This window comes from Aedes aegypti, chromosome 3 (assembly GCF_002204515.2).
Source record: "Aedes aegypti strain LVP_AGWG chromosome 3, AaegL5.0 Primary Assembly, whole genome shotgun sequence".
Classification (NCBI taxonomy): Eukaryota; Metazoa; Arthropoda; class Insecta; order Diptera; family Culicidae; genus Aedes; species Aedes aegypti.
Window position 1 is genome coordinate 9,325,798 of NC_035109.1, and position 18,913 is coordinate 9,344,710.

Below are 18,913 nucleotides of genomic sequence, written 5' to 3' on the forward strand. Positions count from 1 at the left end.
CTGATTCGGCAAATGTCGATCACAGTTCCATCGTTTTCGTGTCCTTTAACATTTAAAATTACATTTTTTGTTCAATACATCTTCAAGGGCACGTTTTTGTGTTGTTCCATCACTTACATCATGTGTCATTCAGTCATAACCAGAATTACGTCCAGAGTAATTTTCATTATTTTTAAGAGTGTAGGTTCCTTTAGGTACTTCATCAGGAATGGCTTTACATTATAAAATCCGCTTAAAAATTTCGCAGCAATAGCAGTATTTCTTATGGATTCTTATAACACTCTTTTGTCTTTATAGGAAAAAGAGAATCAATTTTTAAACCATTAGATAGTTTTAAGATTATTTTTAGGGAAAGCAATGAATCAATAACTAATGGAGTTTCTAGTAGACTCTGTAGATACCCCTGAAGGAACCTATAGAAAAATTATTGTAGGGAATCTCAAGAATGTGTTTCGAGTGATTCACTGTAAACATAGCTTAAGTATGGGGCCCAGATAGCCGTAGCGGTAAACGCGCAGCTATTCAGCAAGACCAAGCTGAGGGTCGTGGGTTCGAATCCCACCGGTCGAGGATCTTTTCGGGTTGGAAATTTTCTCGACTTCCCAGGGCATAGAGTATCCTCGTACCTGCCACACGATATACGCATGCAAAAATGGTCATTGGCATAGTAAGCTCTCAGTTAATAACTGTGGAAGTGCTCATAAGAACACTAAGCTGAGAAGCAGGCTCTGTCCCAGTGGGGACGTAACGCCAGAAAAGAAGATAGCTTAAGTATATTTCAACAATATAAAAAAAAACCGTACAGTTTTCAGAAAGAAACTTTGAAAAAGAGTATTGTGGATTTCTTGGATCAATTTCAGGCACATTCGTGAAGTTCACAAGTTTCTGGAGAAATCTGCAAAAGACTTCCGCGCAATATAAAATGTATCTATTAATCTATTAATTTTCTTTCAATCTATTTAATAGAGGTCTTCCTCTTCCTGAATTTCATGTTCTATTCCATGGAGGAATGCTTGAATTAATCCATTCTAGAGAAATGCCACAAATTCATTGAAACAATTCTTGGACGAAGACGCACGGAAGACGTTTTCAAATAACATATATGAGCAATTCTCGCTGAACCCAGGCCGCCATCGGCACCCATCGTTAGAATTCCAATTTTATGTCACTGATCGCTAGTTTTCGATAGAACTTAACCCTCTAATACCCAAATTTTTATTTTCGATTTAAATATTATTTTTCGTCATCTAAAATCGTTCTAAACACGTTTTGGGCATTTATTTATTTTTATTCGCAAATTTTTAAATTTTGGTTTTTGATTTTTATAATTTTTATTTTTGAACATCCCTAGCTTTTTTCATTTTTTCTTGAAGCCTTTTCTAGCTGTTGATTTTTGGCAATAATAAAAATTTGAATTGTTACGGTATTTTTAAAAATATTAAATTTTTAATTTTTTTTCGGAGCGTATTTTATTTTCCGTGTAACTAACGGAAAAACAGGTTTGAAATGAATTTAATACCACCAGGCTCTTTGTTCGTCATAGGTTGATCGTAGAAAAATATAAAAGGTACGATTTTTATATTACACGTTAAATGAAGCCCAGGCATTTGTAGGTTATATAAGAATGCAATTTTTCGAACAATTTCCAAAAATACAAAAAAGTTTCAAAAGTCATAAAAAACTTTTCTTATATGCGTGTTATGAGTCAAGGTATAAGCCAAAAATAAAATCATTTTGATTTCCGAGCTACGAAAAAATACACAAAATTCCAAAGTGTACCCCGTCTAAAGGCGGGGTTGGGTATTAGAGGGTTAAGGTGAAGATGAATCGAAGCCAAAGTTCAAATGTTCAAGAGTACGGATCTGGAGAACCAAACATCCGTTTGAGCTGAAAACGAAATCGATTGGTCACCACCAGCTAGTGACCAAGTTTTCAGCTTGAATCTTCACCTTAAGGGTGGTCCTTTCGGTTTTCTCAAATTGGTGGACCCCTCGTACGCCAGCTAGCTGAACAGTTTGCGAAAAAGCCCATTTTTTGATAAATCTTGGGTATTTCTTCACGGGATATGTCTCATATTTCGCTTGGAACACATAGCAAACTTAGTGGCATCGTATAGAGAAAGGATATAGCTTTCATTTAAACTTGAAAAAAATCGACATGTTGAGTGCTCTAAATTCGACATGTTGAGTGCTATCAAAGTGAAAAATTCATTCTTCTACTTAAAATCAAGATGGCGTCAAAATCCAAGATGGCCGCCAGATTTTAAAGAAATTCCTGGTGGAATTTTTAAGAGGAAATATTACTAGCTTTGTCGAAGTTGCTTTTCGTTCTTGGATGTTGGCCTTCAATAAGCTTTGGTGGGTGTTTCGAAGAGTAATTTTTAGTATTTTAGTAGGTTCTGGAAGAATTCCAGTAGAAATACTTGCAAAAAATCTTAAGGCATTTTCAGTGGTATCTATAAACGAATTTTTGGACGAATCAATGGATTTATTTCATCAAGAATTGCTAGTGGAGTTGATGGAAGACTCCTAAATAATTTACCAGAAGTAATTTCTGAAGAGCTACTCAAGTAAATTTGGATGAATTTTGCTAGCACTTCCTGAATTATTTATTCTGATGACCTGAACAATTCTTTGTAGTTATTTTTGGAATAAAATAAAAACAAGTGGGTGGAGTCTTTTCCAGACCAGTAATTTTTGTCAGCTTTCTTTGGAAGAAGCCTGCTATATGACCCAAACAGGACGGCATATCAGACGCACCATACTGAACACTGTCGCTCACATAACCTTTACAATTCCTAAACAATTAATCTCCAATAACTAATTCATATCCCCAGATTAAGGACATATAGGAAGGAGTCCCTGTCATGGCAGTGAAAATGGCTTCCTCACATATACAAACATATTTCTGGAAGTCCACATTATTTCTCAAAATATTTCACTTACCTACACTAAGTTCACTCCCAAATTGCTAACGGGACATCAGAACACTATTACCTTACGATTTCCGTAGTTTTAACACTAGTAGCTGATGGAAATTTCATGAACCGTGCTAATTTTCAACACGGACGTTTAACTTTGCTACAATTGTTTGCACTTATCCGCCTGCGAACGAAGAACACTTTTCATAGAATTTTACCACTTTCGCTAAACGTAGAACATCCAACACAGTTTACTTTCACTACTTGTTGATTAAAGAACAATTACTGGTTGATTTCTGATGAAAACAACTTAAAATTTCTCCAAACCGTGCTAAAAACAATCACTAGATCACAGCATTTCGCTTTTTTATTTTTCTAATTTTTCGCCGGCTGCACGCTTGCAGGGCTGTCAGATACGTTGATGGTTACGTACGACATCAAGCAATCTTATTTAGTCGAAGGGGAAAAGACTCAAATTGAATTAGCAAGTACTGGCAACACCGCTTATCAATTATAATTTTACTATTACCAACAAATAGAAGAATATTTTTTGTGGACCACTACTTTTATACAGATATTAGTGGATTCAAAGGAGTTTCACCTTAAACCACTAAGCCAATTCTAAACAGAATGTTATATGTACAGAACTTTATACCAACCGGTTTGAACTTTTTCTTCTCAGGAGAACCATTCCGCTGGCCATTGCCGGCCTTATCGGTATCACACATTTCACACCACCTTTATTGTAGAAGACGTGGAAGGACACTGCTTTACAAATACCAAACGAACAAAACGAAAGGGAACCAAAGGGGATAAGGGCTGATGGGCGTTGATATGGTTTGGAATTCAAACCAAACAAATTGATACCTGTGGGAAGGGAGATATTTCCAAACAATGATTGTAACCCTGATGGGACGACCAGGTTCATATCCTAATCCAACATTGTTTCAGTCTCAGATTATGTAATTTTTCGAAACTTATATCTTGGCATGGAAATGGTACATCAAAGATCGATCACTTACCAGAACAGATGTGGACAGGGCTCGCGACTCGAGCCGGGAGATCAGCTTCAGCTGCTGCTGTCCACGCAGCACAACTCGCGAAAGTTGGCAGATTCGGCTGGCCATTTTTCGTACCTACGCTATCCACACAAGAAGATGATTACCGCAGCAGAGCGCTTCACCGGATTTTTATTTTTGCTTTCGCGGATGGAACCAACAACAACAACAGCACTCACCTCACCGAACTCCCACTAATGAACGTGAGATGAGAATCGCCAGTGCTGGGTGAGCAGAATTTGACGTTTCTCGGTGTCAAACATCCGCGCGCGCTGCTCACGGTTCATCGTCATCGAGGAGGTGCATCTATCCATCTATCGATGATTGTTTATACGATAGCGCACCGGTCGCACTTTTATCGCCCATCAGTTTCAACCCACAACACGTTGAGTAGCATAATGTTGTTGAATAGAACATAAACTAGTTTCTTCCCGCAAGTAATTACATCTACATAGTGTAATAATACCAAAAGTAAGTATAAAACCATGTGTTTTGAGGTAACACACTATGTTCCCTAACTTTTATTTTATTCTGATCATGATCATCAAAGCTTTGCAAAGCAAAACTCGACTTTTAGTGGACCGAAGCTTAAAATTTATTGAGTTGTGCACCATATCCAAGATAATAGTTTATTATTATTTATGAAAGAGGTCATTCGCTTCGAGGAAAAGATAAGAAGGAGCATTAGATGACCATAAAATTCGTAGTTTCTATTCCGCGATTGCCCAGGAATGATCCAAGTTTCACAAGGAACTAATAGGGAAAACGCTCCCTTAGTAGAGTTATTGTGTTTTGACATGTTCCGCTTCAATGAATGACTATTTGATATTTTTCTATGATGTACGATTCGGAAATGTTACAAGCAATCAAATAATATTCACGAAATGTAATCGTTAAGCTATATTAAACAATTATTTTGATTAAAAATTATGCTTGCACCTAATATAGTATTATAATAGTGATGTATTAGTACTTATAAGAAATTAATGGATTGCGGCGTCAAAGGAACCATGCTAAAAACGAACCTTCACTAAAGGAACAGTTCATTATTGGTGCAAGGGTTTTAAAGGGGAATTTTCAATATGGTTGTTTCAGAATGTTTTAGCTGTTTTCTCTTAGGTGCACCACTAATGGTGCATTTGCCATATATGAGAGTAGCTTGCCATCTTCATTGTCTACTTTCAAGTACTCCCAATATTATAAAGCCAATAACGGTACTTGCTACGTCCTTACTAAAGTGACCAGATGTATTTTGTTCGAAAGCGAGACAAAATTTCAATATTCAATATTGTGTTTGAAGATACCACCGTTTTACTGTGGAAAATGTGTAATAAATGATAAATTCTAGAAGAAAAGATACGAAATAAAAATGAATGCATCTTTGAACTCACACTTTACCTTACTGCAAGCAAACTCATAGATTCATTATCACAAAATTTGAACATATTTTATACGTTCGGAAACATTCACGCGTTTTTCTTATTTCATATAGTATAAGCACGGGGCAGCAGGGACGACGGTCCAGGGGCTTAACGGACCCCCCCCAGGACCTCTGCGAGTTGGGGAGTTGCCCAGGATGTGGTGAAGTTCGCAGTGGGCTCTGATGAACCTTTATAAAAACCACAAAAATCCGAATGCAACTTTGTCACAGCGACCGGTGCCGCTTAAAGTACCCTAGCCCAAACTAACAGGAGTGCCAACCGGCACATCAGGATTGATACCAGTGAGATCCTGATTATGGCATACTGGTCGCGATACAAACGGACAAGGCATGGAATTACGAGTAGGAGTGCTTCGAGCACATTGGGACCAACGCCAGTACGGCCCCAATTATGTATACTGGCAGCGCACGACAAAGGACAAGTAAGGGTATATGTACTGGATAATATGCGTTGAGGCTGACAGCGGCGACATTCTACTCCCTTAGTAGGGTCGGGTGACACTGGCCCGAAACGGCGAGTGGGTTAAGGGCGCAGGCTGCCCCCGTCCCGTAAAACCGTGGCAGGCCTTAGAGTACGTTCCAAATCCGTCGCCTGGTTGTTCCAACTGGGCGGGAGTAGGCTCAGATGCCATTACCTGACCTGCGCCGATCCGGCTCTGAACATAGTACCCCATAAAGGACTATGTCAACCCTAGCATGGCCTCCCTGCTTGCATAGATAACCATGGAATTATAAAGGCGACTATTCCAGCGGAGATGGATAGCGGCTCTTAGGGGGACCCATAATAGATGATCAACCAAAACAAACAACTAGCGGAATGTGAAGGAGAGGCTTCTGGACCTATCAGTAACCGGCTAAGGTTCCCGCCAAGGAAGGAGGCGACCAACTTTATTGAAAACAGTGTGGGCAAAAGCCTAGATACTGTGACGACGGCAGGCACTGGCCGCTCCAGTGCAACATGTGTGGTGACCGATGGCCCGGGACTAATCGAGGCCATGGATCGCAATAGGGAGTACCTCCCTAAAATGCAGGTAGCTGCTGAGCAACTTGATGTCATCATCGAATATGTTAAAAGCAAAACAAATATCAGCAAAGACTTGAAAACAAGTCTACTGAAATTGCGACAATCAGTCCTAGCTGCAAAGCAGGACTACGAGAAAGCCAAGGAACAACTGGGCAAGGTAGAAGGCCAAAAAGACACTAGGTCGTGTCAGACCGAAGTGTTTTCCTTCACAGGCAACGCGAATATATCTGATGATATTATTCGATACGCGATGCGGAAGAGGGAAGCTTCCGGGGATGAATACGTGGCGAAAAGACGTATGGTTGCTAAGGGAAAAGTGACCTACGCGGCCGTCCTCCAAAGCGGAAAAGCTGGCACGAGCCAAGCCCCGCGATCAAGAGGACATGGCAACAAAGGAGAGGCCAACACCAATCCTAAGGCCAAGAAAGCCAAGAAAAAGGAGCCACGGGTTAACCGGAACCAGGCAGTGCATCCACAGGAACCACGGGCGCAAGGCAACAGCAACCCGTGGATACGAGTTGGAAATAAGAAAAAACAGAGGAAACCGAAAACGGAGCCCAAGGAGAGTGCTAAACCGAAAACAGCGAAACGTAGGAATTTAGGCGAAGCCCTCGTTATCAAAACGGAGGAAGCAAAATACGCCGAGGTTCTGAAGGCGATGCGAAGCACAGAGAAGCTATCGCCATTGGGCGCAGACGTGCGAAGCATAAGGCGAACTAGGATTGGTGAAATGATCCTAGTCTTAAAGAAGGACGCCAAGGAAAAGGGTGCAATCTATAAGCAACTGGCACAAGAAGTACTTGGTGACGAGGTTGATGTAAGATCCCTTACTGCTGAAGCGACTCTCCAGTGTAAAAATCTGGATGAGGTCACCGATGCAGCGGAGGTCTCGGCTGCCCTCAAAGAGCAGTGTGATATCGACGTAGCCAGTAAGGCCATCCACCTTAGAAAGGGCCCGCAGGGCACCCAGGTGGCGGCGATCAGGCTGCCGGTCGCAGAGGCCAACAAAGCGAAGAACTTGGGCATACTCAAGGTAGGCTGGTCGGTTTGCCGGTTGAGCATACAACAGCCTCCTGAAGGTTGCTTCAAGTGTTTCGGGAAGGGCCATAAGTCGTGGAATTGCAATGGTCCCGACAGAAGTAAGATGTGCAGAAAATGCGGCGCTGAAGGCCATAGGGCAAGCGATTGTAAGCAAATCGCTAAGTGCCTAATATGTGTCGACAGAGCAGACAACGGACACTTAACGGGCGGACCCAAATGTCCGGGCACAAGCGGAGTATCAAAGCAGCCAAAACGGAAGTAACACAGTTAAATTTAAACCACTGTGATGCAGCCCAGCAGCTGCTTTGGCAGTCAGTCTCGGAAACCAAGACTGACGTGGTGTTATTATCGGACCCATACCGCATACCAGCCAACAACGGGAACTGGGTGGCGGATAGGTCTCAACAGCTAGCAGCTATAGGGACGACAGGACGATACCCAATCCAAGAAGTAGTCTCTAGCTCAAATGACGGTTTTGCGATAGCAAAAATCAACGGCGTGTTCTATTGCAGTTGTTACGCGCCCCCAAGGTGGTCGATTGAGGAATTTTCCCACATGATTGACAGGATGATGGCCGAACTAGCTAATCGGCAGCCAGTAGTGATAGCTGGCGACTTTAATGCATGGGCAGTGGAGTGGGGTAGCCGCTGCACCAATCAAAGAGGCCAGCTATTGTTGGAATCCCTGGCCGCATTAAATGTAGAGCTGGCAAATGTGGGTACAGTGAGTACCTTCCGCAGAAATGGTGCAGAATCGATCATCGACGTGACGTTTTGTAGTCTTAACCTTTTAGGTACCATGAACTGGCGCGTTGATGACGGTTATACTCATAGCGATCATCAATCGATTCGCTATAGTATAATACCAGGCGGGCAGAAGGCAGCGCGATGTAACTCGACCCAAGCCCGAGGATGGAAAACAACGCGCTTCGACGGCGAAGTATTCACTGAAGCCCTGAGGCGCGAACGAAACACTCTGGACCTAAACGGTGAAGAGCTAGTTGCTATGATATCACGAGCGTGTGATGCTTCCATGCCGAGAAAAGCCCCTCCTAGAGAGAACAGGCCGCCAGTGTATTGGTGGTGCGAATCAATTGCAAATCTTCGAGCAATCTGCCTTCGGGCTAGACGAAGAATGCAACGCGCACGCACAGAAGCACAAAGAGAGGAACGCGGTGCAGCATTCAGAGAGGCAAAGTTGGCTCTCAAAAAGGAAATCAAGAGTCGAAAACGGGCATGCTTTGAAAGTCTATGCGAGAGTGCCAATTCTAGTCCATGGGGTGACGCCTACAGAGTGGTAATGGCTAAGACCAAAGGAGCCATAGCGCCCCAAGAGAAATCGCCCGAGTTGCTGCGATCGATAATCGAGGTACTCTTCCCGCACCATCCCATAAGCCCATGGCCCCCAGCGCCGTATGCGGCAGATGAAGGAGAAGAAGTGGCGAGAGTGACGAACGAAGAGCTGGCAGAAGTCGTGAAATCATTCGCGTCAAACAAGGCACCGGGACCCGATGGTATCCCGAATGTTGCCTTAAAAGCGGCAGTGAACACGGATCCGGACATGTTCAGAAACACGATGCAACGCTGCATTGATCAAGGAATCTTCCCGGATGTATGGAAGCGACAGAAATTGGTGCTACTACCAAAGGCGGGGAAACCACCAGGTGACCCGTCGGCGTATAGACCTATCTGTCTACTAGATACGACGGGCAAGCTATTGGAGAGGTTGATTTTCAACAGACTAGTACCGTATACGGAGAGTGCGGACGGCCTGTCCAACAACCAGTTTGGATTCAGAAAAGGTAAATCTACTCTGGACGCCATCCAGTCGGTCGTTCAAACAGCTGAGGTGGCAATCGAGCATAAAAGGAGCGGCATCCGTTACTGCGCGGTTGTCACTCTGGATGTGAAGAATGCGTTCAACAGCGCAAGCTGGAAAGCAATAGCACACGCGCTTCACCGCCTCAAGGTACCGGTGCAGTTGTGTAAGCTTCTAGAAAGCTATTTTGATGGTAGGATTCTACTGTATGACACAGAGGAGGGGCAGAAAAGCGTTCGAATTACCGCGGGAGTACCTCAAGGTTCAATCCTGGGCCCGCTGTTATGGAATGCGATGTACGATGACGTACTGAGGCTGCCCCTTCCGACGGGTGTTAAGATTGTTGGCTTCGCCGACGATATCACCCTAGTGGTCTATGGTGAATCGATGGAGGAAGTAGAGTTGACAGCAGCGCACTCTATTTCCCTGGTTGAGGAATGGATGAAGTCTAGGAAACTAGGACTGGCCCGTCACAAGACTGAGGTGGTGGTGGTCAACAACCGCAAGTCCGAGCAACGGGCGCTTATCTCGGTAGGTGATTGCACCATAGAGTCCAAGCGATCCCTTAGGCATCTTGGGGTAATGATCGATGACAAGCTGAGCTTCGCTAGCCACGTTGAATATGCCTGTAAAAGGGCATCTACGGCTATAGCGGCGCTTTCGAGGATGATGTCTAACAGCTCTGCTGTAATTGCCAGCAAACGCAAGCTGCTGGCAAGCGTGGCGCTATCCATACTAAGGTATGAAGGACCAATCTGGTCAAAAGCGCTTAGAACGAACAGAAACCTAAAGCGGTTAGAAAGTACGTACAGGATAATGTGCTTAAGAGTAGCAAGTGCATACCGGACGGTATCTAAAGAGGCCGTGTGCATCATAGCCGGGATGACGCCCATCGGGCTCATCATCAAGGAAGATGTTCAATGCTTCAACCAAAGGGGTACCAGAGGAGTCCGCGACACGTGTAAAGAGGAAACGCTCAGAAGCTGGCAGCAGGAATGGGATAACTCCACTAAGGGTAGATGGACCCATCGACTAATACCAAATGTGTCAGATTGGTATGGTAGAAGCCATGGGGAAGTGAACTTCCACCTGACGCAGTTTCTGTCAGGACATGGTTGCTATAGACAGTACCTGCATAGGTTCGGGCACTCAGAATCTCCTGCGTGCCCCAATTGTGCTGGTGTAGAGGAAACAGCGGAGCATGTCGTGTTCGATTGCCCCCGTTTCATTGTTGTGAGAGGTCGCATGCTCACTACATGCGGAGGGGACACGTCCCCCGACAATATTATAGAGAGAATGTGTGCGGATGCCGAGTGCTGGAATGCAGTAGCTACGGCTGTCACTCACATTATGTTAGAATTGCAGCGTCTATGGCGTGCCGACCAAGAGTTGGCTGCAGAGGATTAGCCCTGCCGAGGCTGGTCCCTTGTAACATTGTTTAAGTCGGCTAGGAGAAGCAGTTTGCCTAGGCTACTTCTGCTACACGTGTTGTGCTATATGCACTGGTCCCTTCCCGAAGAAATACCGTAAGGTGGTTCCGGGGAGATGAGGGTCTGAGTCCAAGGGTCATGTCGATGCACTGTTCACCACTTGAGCAATTCTAATTGAATTGCTCATGCACAGTGCATAGGCTGGTTTTAGCGGGTCGTCGTTGGTGCGTCATCCCCGCATTCCCTGAGTTATCTTCTCAGGGGATCTGTTTGCAGATTTCCCCCTTGTAAAAAACAAAAAAAAATATAGTATAAGCACTACGTGAAGGATATTATAATCTCAAACAGAATCCATAGATTCTTAAGAAAGAATTGCAGAACTCTGAGAAGGGCTCATGCATAAATATCAATGAGCTTCAGATAAAGTTATGAGATAGATTATCAGAAAATCCTGAACAGCATTCTTAGATAGTCTTTCAGAATCTTCAATAGACGAGATTCTAATGAAATGCTGCATCTCCCAAGGTCTTGAGCAAGATTATCATATAATTTTGGAAAGGATTCCTACATTGTTCTGAGAAAGATTTTCAGAGAACTTTAGTATCTAGTATCTCTGCTTTCTAAAGTAATTTTATGAGTTCCTTGGATTGACTATTTCTTATATAAAATATTTTAACAACATAAAATTTCCCATATTGCTTTCTAGAATATTAAAAGGAACTTGAAACACTCTTAAAGTTAGAAGATACCTTACTGTTTAATTTTCAATTTAGTTTCAATCTTATATTTTACTTGATACTTGTTCAAATTATTTTTTCGAATATTCTCAAACGGATTAATCAAAATCTTCTATTCAAATTGAAAAGAACTCTAGATCATTTCGAATTGTAATTACGGGTAAAATACTGAAAAACTAAATAGCATTTCAATTTGCCTTGCGTGCTAACAAAGGGCTTGAGCTGAGAAGCCCAAAACGGTGGAAAAGCGGCAGGAAAGACTTTCTTTAATAATCAATAAATGATGCCTTTTTTTTTGTTTTTTACAAGGGGGAAATCTGCAAACAGATCCCCTGAGAAGATAACTCAGGGAATGCGGGGATGACGCACCAACGACGACCCGCTAAAACCAGCCTATGCACTGTGCATGAGCAATTCTTCCTTGATGATGAGCCCGATGGGCGTCATCCCGGCTATGATGCACACGGCCTCTTTAGATACCGTCCGGTATGCACTTGCTACTCTTAAGCACATTATCCTGTACGTGCTTTCCAACCGCTTTAGGTTTCTGTTCGTTCTAAGCGCTTTTGACCAGATTGGTCCTCCATACCTTAGTATGGATAGCGCCACGCTTGCCAGCAGCTTGCGTTTGCTGGCAATTACAGCAGAGCTGTTAGACATCATCCTCGAAAGCGCCGCTATAGCCGTAGATGCCCTTTTACAGGCATATTCAACGTGGCTAGCGAAGCTCAGCTTGTCATCGATCATTACCCGATCATTGCCTAAGGGATCGCTTGGACTCTATGGTGCAATCACCTACCGAGATAAGCGCCCGTTGCTCGGACTTGCGGTTGTTGACCACCACCACCTCAGTCTTGTGACGGGCCAGTCCTAGTTTCCTAGACTTCATCCATTCCTCAACCAGGGAAATAGAGTGCGCTGCTGTCAACTCTACTTCCTCCATCGATTCACCATAGACCACTAGGGTGATATCGTCGGCGAAGCCAACAATCTTAACACCCGTCGGAAGGGGCAGCCTCAGTACGTCATCGTACATCGCATTCCATAACAGCGGGCCCAGGATTGAACCTTGAGGTACTCCCGCGGTAATTCGAACGCTTTTCTGCCCCTCCTCTGTGTCATACAGTAGAATCCTACCATCAAAATAGCTTTCTAGAAGCTTACACAACTGCACCGGTACCTTGAGGCGGTGAAGCGCGTGTGCTATTGCTTCCCAGCTTGCGCTGTTGAACGCATTCTTCACATCCAGAGTGACAACCGCGCAGTAACGGATGCCGCTCCTTTTATGCTCGATTGCCACCTCAGCTGTTTGAACGACCGACTGGATGGCGTCCAGAGTAGATTTACCTTTTCTGAATCCAAACTGGTTGTTGGACAGGCCGTCCGCACTCTCCGTATACGGTACTAGTCTGTTGAGAATCAACCTCTCCAATAACTTGCCCGTCGTATCTAGTAGACAGATAAGTCTATACGCCGACGGGTCACCTGGTGGTTTCCCCGCCTTTGGTAGTAGCACCAATTTCTGTCGCTTCCATACATCCGGGAAGATTCCTTGATCAATGCAGCGTTGCATCGTGGTTCTGAACATGTCCGGATCCGTGTTCACTGCCGCTTTTAAGGCAACATTCGGGATACCATCGGGTCCCGGTGCCTTGTTTGACGCGAATGATTTCACGACTTCTGCCAGCTCTTCGTTCGTCACTCTCGCCACTTCTTCTCCTTCATCTGCCGCATACGGCGCTGGGGGCCATGGGCTTATGGGATGGTGCGGGAAGAGTACATCGATTATCGATCGCAGCAACTCGGGCGATTTCTCTTGGGGCGCTATGGCTCCTTTGGTCTTAGCCATTACCACTCTGTAGGCGTCACCCCATGGACTAGAATTGGCACTCTCGCATAGACTTTCAAAGCATGCCCGTTTTCGACTCTTGATTTCCTTTTTGAGAGCCAACTTTGCCTCTCTGAATGCTGCACCGCGTTCCTCTCTTTGTGCTTCTGTGCGGCGCGTTGCATTCTTCGTCTAGCCCGAAGGCAGATTGCTCGAAGATTTGCAATTGATTCGCACCACCAATACACTGGCGGCCTGTTCTCTCTAGGAGGGGCTTTTCTCGGCATGGAAGCATCACACGCTCGTGATATCATAGCAACTAGCTCTTCACCGTTTAGGTCCAGATTGTTTCGTTCGCGCCTCAGGGCTTCAGTGAATACTTCGCCGTCGAAGCGCGCTGTTTTCCATCTTCGGGCTTGGGTCGAGTTACATCGCGCTGCCTTCTGCCCGAACAACAGTGAATGGCAAGAGGCTGAACTTTCTAACATAATTTCACTGAATCATATGCTAATATTCTCAGATATCCTGAAATTAAGAAATCTCGCATAACCTGTGATCTCGCCTTAAAAACCATTGGTAGCCGAGTGTGTAGCTTATTGTTACCGAACAAACGAATGGGTTTACACATTATTCACCAATGCTACGATGAAGAGAAGATCTTCCTCTATCTCCCAATCGTGATAGTTTTTATCCTGGTGAACCTTGACACTTAAGATCATGTTTGACGTTCGCTTAGTCGACAAAAACACCACAGAGGTTTTAGTTTTAGCACTGGAGTTGTTCCTATCTGACATTTCGGAAGGAACACGGAAAACAAAATACACCCAAAAATTTGAGTTTAGGCCAAGGGATGTGACAAAATCTAAAAAACCATGAAAAAAATTGTCTTGGACTCAAACAAACGAAAAACATCAAACAATTAAGTAAACATGTGTTTTTGGCCTAAACTCAAGCGTTTGGCACTAAAATTGGGACAGGGCTTTAGAACCCTATCGGGAGATAACAGTGCAAGGTAAAAAACCCATCTAAACAAGCTGGGGGACATTATTACCACAGATAACAGACGTTGAAGTTCGATTATAAAACTGTGTAAGACAATAAACGGTCATTTTGAATGGCAACACAAGTAGCAACATCGTGGTGGCGCTGTTATCGCTAAGTTACCATGACGATGTTTGTGGTGAATGTGAAATATTTCAAGATACTGATATTCACCACTGATTGACGCAATTCGCTGTTTGGCGGCGCTAGTGATCGCAAGTAGTTTCAATTTGAATATATACACAGGTTTTCAGAAAATGTTTGTTCTAGCATAAACATCTGTTATCTGTGTTATTACTATCAGATATTCAGAGATTGTTTATCTTGTCACTAAAATCAAACAACTGCCCCCAAGGCAAATAGGCGAGAAAAATAGGTTTTATAATCGCTCTCTCTTTGGGGCTGCTATTGTTTATCAACTTTGTGACAGCTTGCGAAACATTTTGTTTTTCTACCCTTGCTTTTATCATGCTTCGGAATCAAATGAGAACGAATTCTGCAATGCCTGCACTAAGTATCTTGTTAAAAGATTATTTCGAGAAGGGCAAGGTCCTGCTGTAGTGGTTAGAACACACGCTTTTCACCCCGAAGACCTAGGATCGAATTCCATCCCCGAGATTGTCACTTATAACAAACAGGTTATAGTGACGACTTCCTTCGAAAGGGAAGCAAAGCCGTTGGTCCCGAGATGAACTTGCCAAGGGCTAAAATTCTCGTTAATAAAAAAAAAAGAAAAAAATATATATTCGAGGACCATCCCAAAAGATATTTATAATAATTGAAAAACTTATTCAGGCATCTTTGGTCTTCACCAGCGTTTGAAAAGCTCTCGCCAGCAAATTTTCCAAAGATAGTTTATCCATCAATCATAACCTCTGTAAGACGTTTTGAATATTTAGAGAAACTTTCTCATGCCCGAAAACGTTGATCAAGCTTCACAGGATTTTTTCAAGGATCATTACTACAGATATCAGTTAAAAGTCTCGTCAACAATTCTGCTGATAGATTCGAGAAGTGTTTGCTAAAGGTTTGAGTGGAAACAGTGAAGAATTTTGAATTTCCTTCAATCCCGATAATAGTTCGCTCGCCTGTTAGAGAAAAATAATTTGAGTTTGCCTTACGAATTTCAAGCTTGAGATTTTCATGCAAAACCACTCAATCAAGATCATGCCGACCAAGATGGTTCTTTAATTCAACTTGTCAATATATAATGTTGTTATTGACAGTTAACCCTTTCTTTCCCACAGCTTTGTTCGACAATTTTGATTGATTTCTCTTCATTGATGCTCTCTTCTGTAAATAATGCAAGTTTGTCAGCATTTTTTCACCTCAGGACGCATGATTGCATCGCTGCCAAGCGGTTTGAAGTGAAAAAATGCTAACAAACCTGCATCTTGTCACCCTTATTCACAAAAGAGCGGATCGATGAAGAGAAAACGATCACGACCTACGCCCTTATTCTAACACGTGCTTGAATTTAACTGTCAAAATGGCCTGCTTGAATAAAAGTTGTTGCAAATAAGCTATATTATTTAAAATCACTAGAAACATCTTTGATTTCAATAATTTGACCCTTGGATCACTTATTTCGATGTTTGATGAGACAAATGAGCGTATAACATTATTCCAATCATTATTGAGCTAATCGTATCAATTCGGTTTAGCTAGCATTTGTCGAAAATCGGTGGATCACCTGTGCTACCATGGGAAAGAGAGGGTTAAAGGTTCGGTGTAAATCTACGCAGATAGAAAACTGTTCGCAATAATAATGCTTGTTGTTTTTAATTGTCGATTTAGATATTCTAATTGATTCTACAAACTAAGTATTGATGTTGAATTTTATTGAAAAAAAAATTGTTTGTTTTTAGAGACTTGATCACTACTTCAATGCAAGTGTCTAAAAGTCCAAATTTCCAATGGAAGTTCTCTAAAATCTCTATTTCAACTAAAATGGTATTTTTTCTGTGTGCAGTGAATCCTGTTGCAAAATTCTAGGAAATCCAGAAAAACATTCAATGTCTTGTACGCATCTATTGCTCAGTTTTAAGAAGAAATTCCTCTTCTTGCATTCCTCGAGGAAAAGCTCCAAGAATTTTTCTAGTGATTTTTCTAGAGATTTCGTCTGGAATAGTTTCAGGGACTCCTAAAGAATGTACTCTGGAAATTCATCAATCGCTTCTCCCAGAATATTTTACAGAAAATTTTCAAAAGTTCGTTTAGCCATATCAGTCAGCTTTTTTCTACACACCTTTTGCGAACGTATTGAATGTTTTTTGTTCAGATGTGTCATATAGGTGACAGAAAAAGTAAAATGTGTTGAAAAAGATTTTTAGAGGTGTTCTAGGTCATCCGAATGCTCTGGAAAATCTAAAATTGGTTACCTATAAAAAAGCATGGATAAAAAACTTCTTTTCTACCCGAGAATGTCCTAGGAGCTCCACTGAATTACAAAAAACATCATTAACGTGAAGACGAATCGAAGCCAAACCTCAAATTTTCAAGAGCACAAATCTGTTTGATTATTCTGTAAGTCGATGGTCCCTTGAGTCCAAAGCCATGTGAAAGAAAGGGTTTGGTTTTCAAGAAACTGTATGCCTTGCATATTTTCAGGAGAATACCTTCTTTAAGGCATTGAGTGATCAGAATCGAATCAACATGTCGTCGGATACCGGAGACGCTGGAGTAGAGAAACTTCATTCCGAGGATGCCCTTGATAACCCATCCGATCAGCAGACAGAAGATGAACTTATAGTGAAATCGAATGCCCAAGTGGAACCAATGGCAATGGAAGAACAGTTGGATCAGGACACAATCGAGGACAAATTGTTGAACGAAATCCCCGTAGATGTGGGTACAGATTCCGAGGCACTCACGCTAGACGAAGATGCACTGCTGGAAGAAACGAAAGATGATAAGCCATGTGAAACTCAAGACACAATTCAATCCAATGGAGTTCTAGAACCTGCAAAAGATCCCCCCATGAAAGAGTGCGTTGAAAGTACCGAACCAACCCTGAACGGTTATGAACAGGATTACTTCCAGTCGCTGAGCGTCCATGAAATAGGTCGCTGCTCGTGGGACAAAGCAACGAAGCAAAACTACGTCCGCGGCTGCCTCTGGTCCCCGGATGGATCGTGCGTGCTGACCACCGCAAACAACGATGGAATGCACGTGTTCGAACTTCCCGCTGATATGTACGAAGCTCAAGAGGTGTCCCCTCAACGGCCGGTCAATCTACTAGACGCGGCGGTACACGTGCGGGAAACGACCCTAGTGTACGACTACAAGTGGTACCCGGGAATGCACAGTTCCATGCCCGAGACGAGCGTTTGGATTGCTTCGAGACAACACGAACCCATACAAATGTGGGACGCCTATACGGGCAAGCTGAGATGTTCCTACAAAGGATACAATGCGGTGGACGAAGTGGAAGCAGCCCTGAGCCTTACGTGGTCCGTCGACGGAGGATTCATCTACGGCGGCTACAAAAAGAGCATCAAAACGTTCGACGTCAAAGCTCCGGGTAGGGAGATATCGTCATTCCCCACCAAAGTTACCGCTTCCTGTATGACCATCTGCGCTCCTCTTCCGAATCTGTTGATTTTCGGATCCTGGAGCCGGACGATCACTGCCCTGTCGACCAACTCGCAACAAACCATTGCGGTGGGAAACAATTCGCGGGAATGTAGCCACAATGCCGGAGTTACCTGGTTGAAATTCATCCCGAGGACGAATTTGTTCGCTTCCGGTGGACGGAAGGATAACAAACTGATCCTTTGGGACATTAGGAATCTGCAGAAGCCGTTCCACGTGCTGGAGCGAAAGTGCGACACTAATCAGCGGATGTACTTCGATGCTTCCCCGTTTGGGGAGTGGATTGCCACGGGAAATACCGATGGGGTAGTGCGGATTTGGAACCTGCGGGAGATTGACGCGGTTGGAAGGTCGTATCGGAAGTATGATGTGAGTATCTACATAACTAGTTAACAGAATTTATGTTATTTTGTTTAACATGTTGGAAATCCCGCACCATCAAAGATACCCCGTTTTACGGTACTATTTTCTCCTAATCTCTTCTGAGATTCTAACCTCCGTCTCCCTTTCTCCCAACAGTTCCCACTGCATCGAGACTGCTGCAACGGCGTATCGTTCCACCCGACGAGACCAATCGTGGCCACGACGAGCGGTCAGTTCCATCCGACCACGAACGGCGCCGATTACTCCGTCTCCTCCTCCATCGTCGATGACGACGACGAACAGACAGCGGACAAACCCACCCGAGACAGCCCGGAAAACTCCCTCACCCTCTGGTGGATCGGCAAGGCCATTTCGGAAGAATAAAAGTGCATGCAGGCTCTCATTTTTTTTAGTCCACGATTTTCTTTCTTCTCATGTTTCGCCTTCGTAATAGATTAAAATCATCTTCCAGTTAATAGTAAGAAGGATTAAATATGTATAATATGTACAAAATAACAATAAAATTAATAAAGAATAATTATTTCTTCAATTGTAACGGAGTTCGTTCATGCTTTCCTATCGTGGGTCTGAAACGATTCGGGACCTCACTACAGTTGG

The 18,913-nt window shown here is 43.4% G+C and overlaps 2 protein-coding genes across 4 annotated transcripts in view; one reads left to right on the forward strand and one right to left on the reverse strand.

Moving 5' to 3' along the window:
- Nucleotides 1-4,161, reverse strand: part of LOC5570205 (fumarate hydratase, mitochondrial) — a 31,829-nt gene extending 27,668 nt beyond the window's left edge. The window contains exon 1 of one of the 2 annotated variants that reach the window (XM_001658937.2): nucleotides 3,943-4,161. In XM_001658937.2, coding sequence (XP_001658987.1) covers nucleotides 3,943-4,047 — 105 coding nt within the window. In that variant the 5' untranslated portion in view covers nucleotides 4,048-4,161. Of the gene's footprint in view, nucleotides 1-3,579; nucleotides 3,673-3,942 lie in introns of those variants that run through there. The other variant, XM_021852388.1, reaches the window with a different exon arrangement.
- Nucleotides 4,162-4,281: 120 nt separating this feature from the next.
- On the forward strand, nucleotides 4,282-18,845 carry LOC5570212 (telomerase Cajal body protein 1). 2 transcript variants are annotated; one of them, XM_001658939.2, is made up of 3 exons: nucleotides 4,282-4,449; nucleotides 16,949-18,301; nucleotides 18,452-18,845. In XM_001658939.2, exons 2-3 carry the CDS (start codon nucleotides 16,994-16,996, stop codon nucleotides 18,677-18,679), a joined length of 1,536 nt encoding a protein of 511 aa, XP_001658989.1. In that variant the 5' UTR covers nucleotides 4,282-4,449; nucleotides 16,949-16,993; the 3' UTR covers nucleotides 18,680-18,845. The 2 variants fall into 2 exon arrangements, with proteins under 2 accessions (XP_001658989.1, XP_021708079.1); XM_021852387.1 differs by lacking the exon at nucleotides 4,282-4,449 and adding an exon at nucleotides 16,237-16,864.
- Nucleotides 18,846-18,913: the final 68 nt, after the last annotated feature.

Excerpts from the sequence above, each read along its gene's own strand:
- LOC5570212 (XM_001658939.2), top strand. The coding sequence starts at position 16,994 with ATGTCGTCGGATACCGGAGACGCTGGAGTAGAGAAACTTCATTCCGAG. Across the intron at positions 18,302-18,451 it reads GGTCGTATCGGAAGTATGAT|TTCCCACTGCATCGAGACTG; the intron begins GTGAGTATCTAC and ends TTCTCCCAACAG.